The sequence below is a fragment of the Harpia harpyja genome, chromosome 20, assembly GCF_026419915.1.
Source record: "Harpia harpyja isolate bHarHar1 chromosome 20, bHarHar1 primary haplotype, whole genome shotgun sequence".
NCBI classification, from domain to species: Eukaryota; Metazoa; Chordata; class Aves; order Accipitriformes; family Accipitridae; genus Harpia; species Harpia harpyja.
Genome location: NC_068959.1, coordinates 10,288,288 through 10,305,553, shown reverse-complemented (window position 1 = coordinate 10,305,553; position 17,266 = coordinate 10,288,288). Strand labels below are relative to the sequence as shown.

Here is a 17,266-nt window from a genome sequence, read left to right as displayed (position 1 = left end):
ACAGAGGTGCAAGCGGTAGGTGCTGAAGCTAAAGGCTGTGGTTGCTCTGGGGGTGGCAGGGGGGTTGGGGGAGCGGAGCGGGGTCCGGTGTGCCGGGTCGGAGGGGAGGGAGCCCTGCCCGAGCCGTGGGTGTTTCGAGGCACCGAGCCCGGCGTGTTCGTGGGTGAAGCCCGGCGTGTTCGTGGGTGAAGCCCGGCGGTGTGGCCGGGAGCGAGGGGCCGGGCGGGCAGGTCTGTCCCCGGCAGCAAGCAGGGGGAGCTCCGAGCCTGCGCTGCCGCCGCGCCGGCCCCCGCTCCGGGTTTGGGGGTGGTGGGGGGGCGCGGGCGCGGCGCCCGGCAGAGCGGCAGCAGCGCTCCGGGCGGTGCGAGTCCGGGTGTCCCCTGCTCCCCCGCGTCCTGACACTCGCCGGGTGGGTGTCAGGCCCCCCGGCCTGGCCCCGTGTAGGGAGAGCCTTCCAGGTACCGCCACCCGCCGGGAGACACCCCCCGCCCCCCCGAAGCTTGGGGCAGGAGTGTCCCGGAGTAGCTGCAGGGGCACCCGAGACAGAGCTCTGCCCTTGCCCGTTCCCCCTCCCGGGGCAGAGCCCTGGCACACACGAAACCAGCTAGCCCGGGGGCTCAGCACCCTCCCTTCCTGGGGGGGTCCTGCCAACAGGGGTCTGCCTGTCCTCCGTTGTGCCCTGGGGATGCTGTGGGGTGCAGGATGAGCACGCTGTGCCTGGGGATGATATGGGTCAGGCTTGTTCCAGGAGGAAAACTCTTGCCCCAGAGCACAGCAAGGGATCCTTGTTTGTTCCTGTCCTACCTGGTCACCGCTGCCTGCTGCCCCCTTCTTCCCACCAGTTCACGGACTGGGGGGGACTGTCTAGCTGGTCCCACAGGGCAAGGTGCTCTCTGGGGGGGATGCCAGCCCTGCCCTGGGCGACTGCAACCCGTGTCCTGGGGGCTTGTGCTGTGTGTGTCCAGGCTTTGTTCTAGCAGAGGGATGGGAAAGGGACAGCAGGGTATAGCGGGACAGGGAGGCTCTTCCCAGGACAGAGCACACCCAAATAAATCAATCTTCTCATTTTCCCTCTGTGTTAAATAGATTTTTTTTATACCAGTGATGACTTCTGCACAGGCTCAGTGCAGAAACATCCTGTTTCGGCAGTCTTAGTGTTGAGCTGCTGGGGAGGGCAGAGCCTGGGTACAAACCCCAGCTGCTTAGCATCTCCCCATGGCCCAGCAGGCTCCAGGGCTTCTCCCCTTCTTGCAGTGGGGCTGGGACAGGGGGTATGAAGCAGACATGGAGAGCAGGGACAGCCCCGATGATGCCAAAACCGCCTCAGTGTGGGAGGTAGTCTTGCCCTGGCATGGATGCTGAACTGGGTGTCCTGTGCATGGACATCTGGCACTCGTGGCTGCTGACATCCGCTGTGTCTAGCCCTCCTGCCATGTCACCCCTGCCTCTATCAGGACCCTGCCCCCTCCAAGGGGTGGATACATGGACAGGGTACCAGGGAGTGTAGTGCCTGTGCTCCCCTTCTCCATCCTAGGCTCACCTGCCTGGCACTAAGACCTTGACCCTTTTCTGCCCGCCCTGCGCCCTCTCAGCCTGACCCAGTGCCGTGGACCTGGGGAGGGCACCCCCATCCCGGCCCTGTTGGGGGCACACACTGACTCCCAACCCAGCTCCTCAGGCACCACTGCCTGCTGGTGCAGGGCTCGACGCTGGAGGTGTCACGGCCCCGACGGGGCAGGGGAGAGGCTCTTCTGCAGCTCCTCCAAGGGCTTTTCAAACACACCACCCTCCTGGGAAGAAACTTGGGCAGGCGAAGGCCTCTCCAGCAGTGTTTGGGGATGGAGCAAATGCCGTGTGCCAGAGCAGGGATCCTGTAGGGGAACAGAGAGGGGGTTCAACAGCTTTGCAGGGTGCAGATAGGTCGTCCCCCCCCCCTTTCCTGCTCCCCAGCATAAGGGATGCTGCATTAAGTACCCGCTGTGCTGGGAAGGGACTGTGGTGCGATGCTGTGAGGATGCTTTCAGCACAGCACGGCCCTATGCTGAGTGCTGACGTTTGGGCAGAGCTGAGCAGGCTTACGTCACCCCAGGACTCATCATCCCCCATCCCTCTGAGTAACATCACTTTGCTTTGTGGCTTTCTCTGCCTGCTCTTCCCATCCACTTGGGCCAGCCAGCAGTGGTGGGGGTGTTGCCTTTGCAAACAGCTTGATAAAAGTAGTTGTCCTGGGGTCAGCAGTGCTCTGTTCCTGGGTGGTCCTTCTCCCATGGCCCCTCTCCCTGCCACTGCACGTGGATTGGGGACTCTTTCAGATCAGGGACTCTTTCGGGTGGGTGCCCCATGCGAGGTGACATTTCCTGTCCCCACCCCCGTGGTGCAGAGAGGAAATCTGTGGCTACACCAGGACCTCAGATCTCCTGCAAACCTCTCCCCCATACCAACTTTTCTTCATTCTGCTTATTAGATTAGCAGTCTTTCAGGGGATGGCTGGTATTTTGCTTTTACCTCACCGAAACTAAATGCGTTTTGGAACATATGTGCAACACACAGAGGGAAAGCATGAAGCAGAAGAGCTGGAACTGGAGTCCCCTCCACCCCTGGTGTTGGGTAATGACAGCAGCAGGGATGACTCTGCCTTGTGGCTGCACTGCTGGGGGATGAGCACCTCCCCTGCCCTAGGGAGGTTCACTGTGAGCTGTTGTGCCCTCCAGGCTTGGGGTTTCATGCTGCTCCTTCCCATGGGACAGTGCTGGAGGCTGTGGCAATGCCACCCTGGGGAGCAGCCTCTGCACTGCCACCTCCTCACTGAGCGATGCTTGTGCCTTGGTGTGTCACGTTGAGGGACTTGCAGACCAGTGGGGCTTGATGGGGTCATGGGGACCTTGCTGCCCTGCCCTGCCACCTTGCTCTCCAAGCCTCTGGTTCTCCTCTGGTCTCTGATGATGGGCAATGGCATTTCCAGGGTGATTTACAGGTAGTCCCTCTGAGAGGTGCAGGCTGATGCTGTGCCCCAGGGCAGGGGGCCGTGCACTCTCCTGCAGCAGGCCCAGCTCCTTCCCAGCAGCACGTGTGGGCAGGCAGCACTGGCTCTCGCTGTTGCCATGACCTTGGCTAAGGTTAGCAGTGCTCAGTGTACAGCAGGGACAAGTGTACCTAGCTTCCAGCACGTGGGTGACTCTATTTTCTGCCCCCAGGGCACAGTCAATACAGGAGAGCCCAGGTTATCAGCATGCAGCATTGGAAAGAGAGCATGTGGAGGTCAGGGTGACCTTGCCTGGCCCTTCCTGAGAAGGGCTGCACAAAGTGGCTCTCTGGAGCTGAGAAGCATCCCTGTGCATGGCAGCTATGTCCTCTAGCCCAGCATCATTGAGAGAGAGCAGCAATGCCCGGTGTACCATCAGCCCCTCACCCTGGGAGCCCTGCCAGCACCCCTGCGAAAGCTGCTGGCAATTTATGTGGAGCTGATGTAGGCTTGCATGAAAATGAAGCGTGCTGGAAATCCACGGTCTGAATGCAGCTGCCTCTGCAGCATGTGGAGGGCAGGCAGGACGTAGGCTTCTTCCACAGGATCGCAGGGTAGTTGTGTAAACCCAGACCTCCAGGGCAGCTGGGGGGTGCACAGCCCTGGGCTTTGGGCTGGTTTTGGAGAGCAAATGGAGAGAGGAGTGAGGATGCATCTCTGATGATATCACCCTCTGCACCAAGTACCACTGGGAGGACATGGCTGGACTGGGGAAAATGCAGCAGGTGCCACAGCAGGGAGAGCTGCCCCCTGCCCTCACTTGCACCCAGCAACCCTGGCTCTGTACTCACCCTGCAGCCCTCACCTCTGCCATTGAGTTTCTCCCTGAGGAAAATTGAGTGTTGTCCTTTCAGCCTCACAGTATTTTGGAAGAGGGCAGCCAGGAGCTGAAGGCTGGGAGTCCTGGGTCCTAGGGCAGCGGGCTGGCTGAGACTCATGGGAAAGCTCCAGTGCTGGAAAGGGTTAAATTGCACATGAACACAGAAAGAAAAGAGAGAAAAAGAAGAGATCAGTCAGTCAGTGCCTGGTCGAACGCCTGCCTGGCGTCTGCCCCCTGAGGCCGGCAGCCAGAGCAGGTATGTTGTGACTGGGACAGTGATCTTTTCCTGTGGGAACTGGCTTCTCTCTGCCTACAGATTGTGGCCACAGTCCTGCCCCAAGCTGCCTTGAGCACAGCTGATGTGTGCAAGAGGGTGATCCAGAGCCTCTTGCTCAGGTCCGGTGTTTTCTGCCTGATACCTCCCTGTTAGTGCTGAATGCTCCTTCTCTCAGGCTTTTAATCTCTCTGGACCGCAGGGACTGGTCTCATGACCTACAGCCGTGCCTGGTACTTGGCACACTCCTCTTCAGAGTCCTGTCCCACTGCAGTGAAGCAGGTTCCTGAGGTCCACCAGGTGCTGTGCATGCAAGTAGTGTTTTCCTATACTGGTTTTGTGTGAAGTGAGTTGGAGTTGCCTTGCCTCTCTGGTGCCTAGTAGGGAGACAGAAGCATCTGTCTTCCCTTGCATCCCTGCTTGGCCCTGCGCTCTCCACCCTACCAGGTCCTCATCCATGGAAATGCCTCCAGCCCTTTAATGGCTGCAGTGCTCCTGTGGCCTTTTGACTTCCAAAGCAGAGATGACTCTGGCTTCCTGTCCCTGCTCCTGACTCCCCTGAGACTGGCTGCAGTTCTCCAGTATTCCCATTCTTGTTTGCTGGTCTTTTCTCTATGCCTCTTGACAGGAAAGAACATTGTTATTAAGGGCAACGGTTCAAAATACTGCCAGTTGTGCTTTTCCCTGAATGACTCCATGGAGCTGCTCTGAGTAGAGCTCTTCTGAGCTCTGGTCCTTCTTATTTGGGTGGTTAGGAGTTCGTGGAGTGATTCATATTGGTCTTTTTCTGTTAATGTAGATGGGGCAGATGACTGGGAAGACTACGCAAAAGGAAAGTGGGGAGAGGAACCAGCTCGGTTTGTGCTTGGGGTGAAATTGGCTGCCAGGCTTTGGTGTACAGGTAAATCCTGTGCCCACATGTCTTCTGTGGTATTAGTTGAACTAGATCATCTGCCAACGGCAGATGTTTACATATCTGACTATGGAAAAAAGGGTTGGAAGGCACCCCACACGATCCTTGGTGCATCATTTCTGTGCAAGTGAGCAGGCTAAGAAGAGAAGTAGAGAAAGTAAAAGCTGTAACTGATCATTTGGTGCTTGAGCAACTCTTATCTGATCACGAGTAGAAACCACAGTGGTGGTGCTGTGTAGGATGGGAAGGAGATATCTGGATTTAGAAAGGTCAAGAAACATCCCTGTGCTCAAGGCTTCCTCTTTTGCTCCCCACGGTTCCTGTGTATCTGCACTGTTGTGGCACTGGTTGCCACTTGCCCTCCTCACTCCAACCTCCTGCACCCTTGGGAGCAAATCCAGCTGGGAGAATCATTGGGGTTGATTTTAGCGGTGGGGGAGCTTCACCCCACAGGGGTGAGGACAGTCTGGAGCCACGTGCCTGGTCCCTGCGCTGGGGCTTTTGCCCAGCCCTGCTGGCACCAGGCACCCACATGCTGAGGGTTTGGGGACAGAGGTCACCTGGCTACTGCTGACCCCAGGGCTTTGGATACAACTCCTGTATCAGGATCAGGCCCTCTGGGGAACCAGGGGAATGACCTTGTCTACCCAGGAAAGCTGAGGGGGGGGAAGCCAGGAAGACAGTGACTGACCTCTGCCTGGGGAACAGAAACCCACTTTTGTTCCCCTTTTCTTTCCCTCCATCTCATTATTCTCCCTTTGTGGTAAGGCGGTACTTTGAGACATCATTGACATTTTTCTTCTCCCTCTTGCCTGTATAGGAAAGTCCCACTGGCCTGTTCCCTGCCGCCAGCTCTCCCCAGCCAGCTGCAGAGTCCTGATGCATGAGTTCCTGATTTGCCCAGGAGCTGCACTTCTGTGTGAGTAAAACAGCACAGCTCGCTCTTTGTCTCTATGTTTGCAGAAGCATCTCTACCATGCCAGGCACATGATCTCCTTATGTTTTTATATACAACCTGCAACTATGTTCAGCAAATGCTATACCTTTGCACTCTTTATTAGTTCCTTGGACTGAAAAGGCAGCCCCAGGAGCTGCGTTCTTGTATTTGTTTGCACTTACCTATCCCTCTGTGTCTCCTGGGGCAGACTCCCCTGCCCCAAGCTGCCCCTCTGCCTTGGGTAAAGTCAGATCTGAGCCCCAGGAGAGGCACGATGCCAGCTCAGCCTTTCGGATGGCTCTGCCCTTTGGTTCACCTCCCTACCTTCTCCTTTCGGTGCCTTGAGACTGTGTTTCTGGGACGGGATCAAGGGCACGTGCCGCAGGAGAGCAGGAACGCGGCTTCTTTGCTGGCACGCTGGGAACGGGGAGTCGAAGGACTCCTTATCTATGGATGGAAAGTTTCTGGGCTGCTTATCAGGCACTACCTAGAAGTTAGATTAAAGTCTTGGGAGCAGCAGTTTGCACAGTGGCAGACAGCATGGTTCTCTGTTCTCCTTACGCTCAGGTGGGCAAATGCCTCTGAGCAAGGCAGTGTGTGGGTGGCCCAGCCCTGTGGGGATGTGGCTGCCCAAGGAGGGGACTGGTGCCACAGCCTAGCACAGAGCTTGCCTGGCTTGCACCCATCCTTCTCCCTTGCTGCACCCACACCCCTCTGAGGACTGACCCCCATGACATGTTTGGGGTGACACTGAGGGAATTTTTGGCTCTAACTTTACATGGTTATTTGTATTTCTAAAAATATTTGCCAACCTAATTTTGGCTATTCTTGCTCCTTTCCAGAGATGGGAATGGAACTTGCTGTTGGCTGAATTCGCTGCTGATGCAAACTGACAGCCGAAATGCTGAGGGTGCGTGGCTCGGCTAGAAAGGGAAACTGCTGAGCTGTTCTGCAGGGAGATGGGGACCCAGATCTCGGCTCCTGCAGGGACTCGCAGCCTGACTGCAGGTTGCCTGACTCTGTGCCCCAGGGCTAACACCCTGTTGCCCACCCTGTGACAGGCGGTCACCTTTCCCGAGTCCCGCGCAGCTCTGCTGTGTGCCTAGGCTTTGCTGGCTGCCTGCCACCGGAGAGCGGGACACAGCTGGCTTTTGGGAGCAGCCGCAGCTAATGGCTGCACCCTGTTCTGCACAGCAAATTCTGATGGCAACACTGTCCCCATTACCCAGCAGAGCCAGGGACCTTTCGTGTTCCCTGTGAACGGGTGGCGATTGCAGGGGTGGCTAGTCACATGTGAAGCTGGAGTAGCTGGACCTGTGCTGCCAGCATGGAGGGATGAGAGCTGGGTCCTGCTGGTGGTGATGAATTTCTGAGTGCCTGCAAAGAGCAAGAGTTGCCTGGGCAAGGATCTCCTGCTGGGGCATTGGCAGTTCATGGACAATGTAGTGTCCCCACCTCTGTCTTCCTCTCTGGGGAAGGACCTACCATCAAAGCCCCTCATGTAAGAAGGCTCTTACCTCTTGAGTGCTCCATCGGTCAGCAAGATCCCCTTCCCGTTCTTCATCTCCAGTTTCAGGGGTTTGCCCTCCTGCCTGCCTTGGCCCTGCCTGCACCTCCTGCCCCTGGACTGGGCCTTCTGGAGGGGAGGCAGGTGGGAGCTCCTGGGGCCCCCAGTCCTCCAGCAGTGCAGCAAGTGCTGGTATGCCACCCGGAAATCTCTGTTGAGTGTCCCGTAGAGGATGGGGTTCACGGCTGAGTTGGCATAGCCCAGCCAGAGGACAATGGACATGGGTGTGCCTTTCACCCTGCTGTCCCCCCACATCCCCCGGTACGTGAACACTGTGAAATAGGGGAACCAGCACACGATGAACGCTCCCAACACCACCGCCAGCGTCACGGTGGCTTTGTGCTCTTTCACCATGGGTGGCATGGGGGTGTTGCTGCTGCAGCACCACGTGTGGTTTATCCTCTTGGCTTGCTCCCTTGCTATCTTGAATATCCGGTAGTAGGTGATGCACATGAGGACCAAAGGGATGTAGAAGGTGAGCAAGGCATCCACTAGCCCGTACACAGGGTTCACCTCCAGCGTGCACTCCTTGTTGCAGTTAGGGACTGTGTTTTGGACTGCTGTCCCATTGGTGTTCCAGCCCAGGTGGATGGGTAGGAAGGAGACCATCAGTGAAACGGTCCAAATAACAACCAAACCCACAGTCACCCTGGAGGGAGTGACCAGCTGGCTGTAGCGGAGTGGGGTCGTGACAGCAAAGTAGCGGTCCAGGCTGATCATGAAGAGGTTGAGGATGGAAGCCGTGCACAGCATGACGTCCAGGCTGGTGTAGATGTTGCACAAAGTGCTGCCAAAGGGCCACTCTTTGGTGAGTTCGTAGAAGGCGGAGAACGGCAGCACCAGGAGGCCCAGCAGCAGGTCAGTGATGGCCAAGGAGACAATGAAGCAGTTTGTCAAGCTGCGGAGCCGGCGGTCAAGGGTGACGGCCAGGCAGACGATGATGTTACCACACAGAGTGATCACGATGAGGATGGTGAGGCAGGACCCGACCAGCAGCTGCAGGGGGAAGTCCATCCTTTTTTGAGAGCTTGTATAGTTGTAACACAGATCCATAGTGGAGTCGCATGGATGGAGCAGTCCTGCTCAAACTGGCTCCAAAGCTACTTGGAGTGAGCCTCTAACAGGCAGCCCTAGAGCCCTTTCCAAAGCAAACTTGGGCCTACAGTGACCTTGGAGAACATTGCAGAGACACTTCATGTGTTCAGCCTTGTATGCTAGGAATGACACGGTCTAGGGAAAGATGTGGCCCTGCAACTTGCTTGTGCCCCTTGGCTTCATCTGGGAGCTCAGTGCTGGAGCCGATCCCCCACGGCAGCTGCTGGTGGGTCTCAGCTGTTCCCTTTTCCTCTCCTGCCTTCTCTTTTCCTCTGAGTGACCATGGCGACAGGTCCTGTGAGGTCTCACGTGCTTTGCATATTTGGCTGGTGACAGCGGTCAGCAGGGACAGAAGTTTGCCCCCTCCCGAGGACAACCTGCAAAGAAAGCACCAATTCAAGAGCTGCAGTGGGCAAAGGTCCTTTGAGCTGCCCCTCAAGGCCCCCAGAAACAGGGTGTCTGCACCTCCCTGGATGCTCCAGCCCACTTAAACCTGAATTGGAAAGTCCCTTCACAGCCAGGCACACATGTCCTTGCCAGCTGTCCTCTCCCAGCCCCAGGGGTGCCCACCTAATGTAGGGTTGAGAGAAGTGCAGGGATTTTAAAGGCACTGAATTTCTACAGGCTTATGATAAAAATGAGTACTGGGAGGATATGAGGAAAGTTTTCCTGAGAAAGCTGTGTGCTGTTCTTGTGCAATCTAGCAAAATCAGCACTACGTAATTTCTGAAGCTTAGCTGTGACAGTAAGTGTCCTTAAACTTTGCCTTTGTATCTGCACTTTGCAGCCACCCATGCCTCGTGTTGGTCCCTGCTGTCAGCAACCACACTGGCTTCTGCAGCCCAGAGGGGAAATGCTTGCTCTGCTCAGGGCCCTGGGAGAAAAAAGGAACCCATTTGTCAGTGGTGTGATGTCCTGGGGAGGAGGTGGCTGGAAAGGGCTCTGACAGCTTCATCGGTCCCATTCCCAGCAGCTGAAGGGTAGCATGCAGGTTTGTTTTTCAGGGAGAGTTTGGATGGAGCTGCTCCTGCTGTGGGACAGGGACACAGAGTGGAGAACATCCCTTGTAGAATTACTTTTTATGACTGTTTTCTGTCAGGATGTAAATAACAAAAAGCTATATTTTGCAAGGGCAGAAACAATACAGCAAACCCCTCTAACCTCCAAAAGAGCTTTTAGCTGCTGATTACAGTGGTCTCCAGGACCATGCTGCTACTAGATTCAAAGGGGCCTTGGTTCCTGTGTGATTGCGAGCAACACCCATGTTGGGAAGGTGCCTAAAGGGAAACTGAGGCACTGCAGGGACACCAGAGAGAGGGGGCTGGGAGCAGGCTGAGGAGCTCAGTTGCCTGTGCTGGGCCCCCCATGGTGCCGCAGCTGGGGTCTCCCTCCATGTGCTTCCTGGGTGAGGTGATGGGTCTCCCCGTCCTCCCTGATGTGCTGGTCGGGGGGAGCTGCACCGGTCCCCATGGATGGTGCAGGACCCTGCTCCCCCGGCTCTCCCCAGCCTGTGGAGTGGCAGTGAAGCCCTCCCTTGTCCACAGCCTTGTGCAGGAAGGTAGAGCTGATTCTCCACAGGGTGCAACAGGCTGCAGGGATGGAGCAAACAGAAGAAACTCCAGGAAAGGAAAAGGTCCAGCCTTGGCAGAGGGCAGAGGTGAGATTTTAAAGCTGAACTTGCCCTGCAAGAACAAGATAACGATGTGGAGCAGCTGAAATACTGTTCAGATTATTTATGCCTTTGATTCAAGGTTAAAGGCATGGGGGCCAAGGGAAGGAGTATACCAGGGAGAGAGTATACCGGGGAGACTGCATGAGTAAATAACCACTGATTGCCAGGAGCTGTACGGTGGAGAGATGGGGACTGGACCAGTGAGATTAGAGATGATACCTGCAGCTTCTAAGGGAATTGAAAGTGAATGCCAAGTGATGAACCGGCCCATGGGAAGCTGTCTGCTGAGCAGAGCAAACTCATTGCCAGACAGGGGGTCCTCTGAATTTGGGTGTTGGGATTAAGGCTGTCGGGAGAGGGATGCGACGCTTTCAGCTGCAGCAGCAGCATGCGGAGTGGTTCCTTACCTCCTGCTGCAGCGCAGGCTCTTGCCATGGAAAGCTCTTTGTTCGCGCACAAAAGGAGTGTGGAACAAGCTGAGTGCTGCCTGCCCGCTGATGGCAATGACAAGAACAGGTTGTTCCGGAGAAGGGTATTTCCAAGTGAAAGGGATGTTTTTTCATTGCTCCCAACATGTGGAAATGGCAGGATAAATTATAGGGGGAGTAGCACACTTAGAAAACGCTGTGGGTGGATTGCAGCCTCCTACGTGGCTGCTTCACCACACATCAACAACCTGCTCCTGCCACCAGCTCCCGCAGCTCAGCTCGGGCTCTGCTGGCGGGTCCCAGCTCCGGGTGCGTCGGCACGCTCGGCACCTGCCGTGGTACAGGCAGCACCATGGGGCAACCCCCGGCGCATCCCTGTGCTGCAGACCTGGCCAGAAGTAGTTTTGTTTCTTATTGCTTTTTCTAATTAGCTCAGGGCAAGAAATGAGCACTTTTTTTTTTTTTTCCCCACCCTCAGGCAGGGAGTAGAAATTATTTCCAAGTGAGATACAGAGCCACTGGGCTGAGCTGTGGAAGGAAGGAGCAGCGGTCCCCATCCCTGCAGAGGTGCCCAGGTAGAGCTGGGCTCTCGGCAGCTCTCAAAGCCCCGGCACGGGCAGCCACCCTGCGCACATGGGCTGCAGGGCTCAGCTGCCCGCAAACCCTTGGGACTTTGTTCCCCCACAGGAAGGGGCAGGACCTGCTGCCTGCCGGTTTGGACGTGGGATGTTGCAACCCTAACTGTGTGAGAGCCTGAGAGAGACTTTCCCGTATCCCTCGGCCAAATTATCTCATGGAAACTTTCCCCCAAGTGATCATAGCTTCCGGACATGGCTTTGCAGGACAAACAGGCTGGAGGGCTGGTGTAGATGGGGGGGGCTGTGGGGTCTGCCCGCTGCCATCAAAGCGAAGTTCCCAGGGCAATGCACCCAGCTTGGGGCTCTCTCCTGGAGCATTGGCCCTCTGGGACTCCACATCTGCCCCTGGTTTTCTGCCCAGGTCACTTGTGGCCACCTTTAATAGCCGGTCCTGTGTCCTCCGCTCCTGTCGTATTTTGGCAGATCAAGTTCATTTCCTTCTTGATGTATGAGCGGAGCAGCTGTTTCCCATGGCAGCCTTTCTAGCAATAGCCTGAATAAATGATACCCTTCCAGCCCTGTCTCAACAGGCAGCTTTTACGTTTACCTGATTATCCTCATTATGACAGCCTGGACCTGTTCCTTGTTCAAAATCACCCTCCTGATGGTGAGGGACCAGAGTAGGGCATCCTTTCTGGGTTATCCTTCTAGTGCCTTTTCTAGTGGTGCTAGTGCTCTGATAGACACTAGCTCTGCTGTGAAGACGTGTCAGGTTGCATTTGTTTTGTTGCAGTCGTCCTGGGATTCCCTAAAAGCCAGATATTTTTCCTATGGTGTTTTCAGCTGTTTAGAATAGCAATTTTTGCTGTTAGTCCCTAAGCATATGACATTGTGCCAGCCTGTTGTGTTTCTGTTGATCTTTGGATCCTCTGGTTCTTCTCCTGTAGTACTTAATCCCCTGACCAGTTCAAAACTTCTCCCAAGGTTCTCATGAGTACATTTCCTTAGAGAAACTCTCGTTTTCTTAGCCAAGATCACTAAAGAAAACCATTAGATAAAATTTATCTCTAGGCTGATCTTTAAGGAAATCTATTAATAGCCTTCTCCGGAGCATTAATGATCCTTCCATTGTAATGTATTATCATCTCCCCATTAGCCTCCTTACAATTCTCATAGTAATTCCTGCCTTCTCCTGCCTGAATAGGTATTTTCTGCTCTGTTGCAACCCATGTTACATTTGATCCACTGTGTTCCCATTTAAAATGGTAATTATCTCCTCTGGGGAAGGGGCTGTGGTTTATCCGTGGGAAATTTCTGTTGCATTTTACCCTTTTATTCCTCCTCCCCATCTTTCAGCTTCCTTTCCTTCAGCATCGTTTATTCCAGCACTTTGTGCACTTTTGCAGCAAGACTAATGGGATGCAGCGCCTGCTCTGGCAGTGTAGGTAATACATTTGCTGCTATCCGTTCATGTGCTTCTGGCATAATAGGTTTGTTTAAAACCTGTTAAAAGCCTAGGTACATCGGCACCACGAACGGATAGGATACATGGGCAGAAAGGAGCACTCAGCAAGCGCCTGAACGTGGCAGCCTGTCTTTGGAAAGTGTTTACCGCTACCTGAAAGGGCACTGACAGCGATGGTTGGGGGCTCGGGAGAAACTCCACATGAAGGATTTTAGCTCTGTCCTGGGGACAGGACAGCTCTGCTCTCAGGCAGACCTGAAATGTCACTCTGCCCCCTGCCTTAGCTTTTTTCCGAGCAAAGTGCCAGCAGAAGTCACTTAGAAGCAAAGCAAATTCCCTGGCCCTCCAGAGCTTGCAGCAGAGTGTCACGGCTTTTTGTAAAATTATGTTCGAGTGCTTCCAGAGATCAAACATCTGGGGATGCTGTGAGAGCTACTTCAGCCAAGTCTGTGAGATGGGCAGGAGTGTGGGGATTTCTTCTGGTCTGAAAGAAGATGTTTGAAGTTTGGTGGGGAGCAGGCAGGGCTGGGAGCTGCAGGGACCCTGGCAAAGGGCTGTTTCGATACACTGCTAGAGCCATGAGCCTGCCTCACAACGGGACAAGACCAAATTTGCCAGGGTTGGGGCTTGAAGGCAATGTGAGAGGGAACAAACGTGAGAGTGGTGCAGAAACTAGCTTGCCCTGCTGCCTGTGGAGGGCTTTGGTGAGGTTGTGGGATTGTTTCTAGTTTATAAGCAGCCTTTCTGGAAGGGCTTTGCTTCTCCTCCCGACGCATCCCATGCAGTGCTGCACCCCATAGCATCCCCCCGCATGCCTCTGCCCCTGCGCTCAGTAAGCCCCATTGCTGGAGCTCTTGCTCCCTTGTTTCTATCTCTTCCTTGCAAACGCTTGTGTCCCCTCTGTTCCCTGGGGCAGGGCTGTTGGGTGTGCTGCTCGTGGGTGCTCACCCATACAAGGTGCCCTGTGCCTGCATTCAGGTGAGTAGACACAGCTCACAGGTGCACACAGATGGTTGCAGTCTTAGTTTTAGAGACCCCTTTTGCAACTTCTCTGTGCCTCTGGGGCTGTGGGGGGACACCGAGGTCCTGCCCAGCTGCATCTCCAGACACTTTTGTCCCTGCTCCTTGGTCTCCATTGGAGTGTGGTGCTCTTTCTGCCCCATCCCAGCCTGAACCCTGGCTGATACACAGCAGCAATTATTGCCTCTGGTGTGAGCAGAGCTCTGTGGGTAAGAGGGAGTTTGGGTCCCCTGAAAGCAGAAAACCCCCAAAGGTATGCAGAAACCAGCAAAACAGTCAGCATTTTGAAAGTTTGCTCTGCAGAGGGTGCCTGGGAAAGGTGAAACTGAAAACAGAGGTGCCGAGTTCGTGGGTGTACTTGTAGCTGCATGAGTTCCCAGCAGAAGTCCCAGGGTTCAGCCTCCTGCTGAAACCTACTCTGGCTGGGGGACAGCAGGCACTGCATACCCCTGGGGACCACCCACTGCTCCTGTGCCAGTGCCACAGCCCAGCTTGGGGGTACCCAGCCCTCGGGGTACCCTGCTCCACAGAGCCAACCATGTCCCTGGACGGGGTAACCCCTCGCTCCAGCAGACACCCACCAACTGCTGGGGTACGGAGGGCTCGATGGCGGGGCTGGGGTGCTCAGAGAAAGAGCTTGGATAGCTCAGTGCAAGAAGTTGGCTTAGCAGCAAACCTCGTGGGGAGGCTGCTTGGGCAGAGATGCCTCACATTCATAGATGCTTGGGCAGGGCTCTGCCTTTGTGCTCTGGGCACACTCTACCCACGTCCTCCCTCTGATCCTGATGTTCCTGGCTCCGGTGGTCCGCACCGGCAGCAGCCAGCGAAAGTCCCCAAATTGGCCTCTGCTCCAGGCACAGTGCAAGGGTCTGATGAGCAACACCCTCTTGCTCTGACCTGGGTGGCCCATGGCAGGTTGCTTACCACACTCTGACTTCAGCAAGGACCCACCAAAGCCCTCCGAGATCTCACTTAGAAAGTGATTTACAAGCATAACAACCAAGAAAAGTAAGGCAAAAGCTTTACCTGGGAAAGGTGCTGCTTTCCCACAGCCCCTGAGCAGGTGGGAGCCCTCGGTGGCTGTGTTGCCTCCAACTTTTCCCTGGTGTGCGCAGCTCAGTTTGTGAAGGCAGAGGTGCGTGCTGCGAGCGGCAGCTGCCTCCCTCTCCTTCCTCTCATACCAATATCCAGGCAGCGCAGTGACTGCAACATGAGTCAGACCACAAGTGGGTGGGATCAGGGCTGTGAACACAGACACCGAGGTTATCATCCGGCAAATTTGAAATGCTGAAAGTGAGCCGTACTCCGGGCACGCGGTGTATTGGGCTCCACTGAGCTGTGCCAGGCACAGAGAGGGGTGTGGGGTGCCGGCTGCCTCCTGTTGCCGCATCCTTGCGTGCTACCGTCACCTTCCTCGCTAATGTTAAGGTTTCAGGGCCCTTGCTGCTTGCTTGCTATGTGCAAAGCCTCCCTCCAGAGTGGGTCTCTGCTGCAGGCACGCACTTTGCCTGCTGCTGGCAGACCTGATGCCATCACTTGCCCCAAGCACAAACCTGGCTTTGCAATTGGTGTGAGCCCCCTGAAAGTAAGCACGCCTGAGCCTGGAGCTGGGCCATCTGAGATGGCTCAGAGGCCACGGGGAGGATCGAGGCTCTTGGGTTGCATTGGGGGCAGATAAGGAAAAAATGGGGCATAGCTGCAAAGCAGGAGGAGGAAAGTGGAGCCCAGCCGATGCTGGGGTGCAAATTTGCTCCTTGTGCAACTCAAGGCGGCAGGAGGAGCCCACGCTGACGTGCTGGGGGTTCTGCACCATGGCAGGGAGAGGCTTCACATGCTCCAGGTCAGTGGCAGGGATGCTCCGGGCTGGGCATCTTTCCTGCAAGGCTGCACTTGCCTCTGCTGAAAATTGTCCTCTGAATGTGTGATGGCAGGGATGAACCACACCAAATGACAAACAGGCAGTGACAGCCTTTCGTGTCTCTCAAATCTTTCATCTGTGGGTTTCAAAGCACTGTGTGAATACCAACTGCCGGGCCAGCTGTGCAAGGACCTGTTTCCACATTTAGCTCTCCCTCTCTGGCTGAGCAGGTCCTGGGCTGTCAGCAGAGCTCCAGCAAACCTCGGCCCACCCCTGGCTTCACATGGTCCTGGGGAGAGGAGCACTGGCAGCGATACACTGCGAGTGAGGTGCTTCAGTCCCCACCAGCCACTTCTGAGCCACCTAAGCAAATAGCTAGGGACTGACTTATTACAGTCTGGATGTGGCCCTGGGTTCCCCAAGCTGGAAGGAGGCGGATCCTGCTGCTCCCCCAGACAGGCTGAGCTCCCTGAACGCCCTGTGCTGGGAACAGAGAGCACGCCCCAGCCTCCATCTCTGCCAAATGGGGATACTGGCAGCACTGGCACACAGACCAAAATGCCTTTTATGTGTCTATCTCTACAGACCAAAGCACAGATCTATCTTTAATAAGCTTATGATCTGCTGGAGCTGGAGTTTTCCCGCTGATCAGCAGCCCTGTGATGTGTCTGGGCAGCAAAGCCATGGACTGGCTGCTGGGAGCTTAAGTGACTGGTGTGTGCAGCGTGGGGCTGCGGAGGGGTCCCTTCTGCAAAACAAGATTCAAATCCGCTCAGGAATGTCTGCGTCAGCTAAAGTCACTGGGGTGTTGATTTATTCCAGGGCCTCTTGCTTGGCTCTGCTCTAGAAGGGACATTTTGTCTGGAAGTCTGAGAATGCGAAGCTCCATGTAGGTATAAAGGGCTCTGGTTATCGGGGCAGGATCCCCTCTCCAGCCCCCTTGCCCTAATCCCTCCCAACAAAAGGTCCCTGCTGCCCGGGGGGCAGGAGAGCCCCATGGGGCAGGCTCTGAGCTCAGCGTGCTCCATCTTCCCAGCGCCTCTGGAGAGCTTCAAGGGTTCAGACTCTCACCCGCCTTCATCAGATCCTGGGGGCAGCCAGCAGAGAGTAATGGTTGCACTGTCCCCCCCTACGCTGCCTCCCCCAGCCGCTGGGACGGGCACCCCGATCCACCCCACCCAGCACCCACAGACCGGGCTGGTGGCTGGAGCTGGGGCTGGGCTGCTGTGCCTGTCCCCAGGGCTGGATCCCTCGGTCCCAGCTCTGCAGAAGGATGCTGCGTGCAGGGTGCTGGGGGTGCAGTGGTGGAGCGGCCTCAAGTTTGCAGGGACGTCTGGGTCATGGGGAATCCCACCACTTCTGCAGACCCCTGATCACAGGAGATCTTCGAAATCAGACCTTATGCAATGGCTGGGTGACTGTAGCTTCTGAGAGGCTGTATGGGCAGGTATGCTAGATCTGAGTTAATTGGAGAACGTAGCACTGGGGGTGTGAGAAGTACAGCCTGCATGGACCATGCAGCAAGCTGCAGGAAAGCAGGCGGACCTAGAGCCAAAAGGAGCTGTGCAGGGGCATTCCCGCTGGCATGGGCTGCTATGCACTGTGCATCTGCAGAAG

General features: G+C 55.8%; 1 protein-coding gene across 1 annotated transcript; it reads right to left on the bottom strand.

The window, feature by feature from the left end:
* Positions 1 to 989: 989 nt before the first annotated feature.
* Positions 990 to 14,976, bottom strand: HRH2 (histamine receptor H2). Its single transcript, XM_052772181.1, has 4 exons — positions 14,818 to 14,976; positions 7,484 to 9,005; positions 3,814 to 3,975; positions 990 to 1,871 (listed from the first exon to the last, which is right to left on the bottom strand). The coding sequence occupies exons 2-3, from the start codon at positions 8,584 to 8,586 to the stop codon at positions 3,957 to 3,959; spliced, it is 1,122 nt and encodes a 373-aa protein (XP_052628141.1). The 5' UTR covers positions 8,587 to 9,005; positions 14,818 to 14,976; the 3' UTR covers positions 990 to 1,871; positions 3,814 to 3,956.
* Positions 14,977 to 17,266: the final 2,290 nt, after the last annotated feature.

Bases quoted from the DNA above. Each gene is read 5' to 3' on its own strand.
- HRH2 (XM_052772181.1), bottom strand. From the start codon at position 8,586: ATGGATCTGTGTTACAACTATACAAGCTCTCAAAAAAGGATGGACTTC.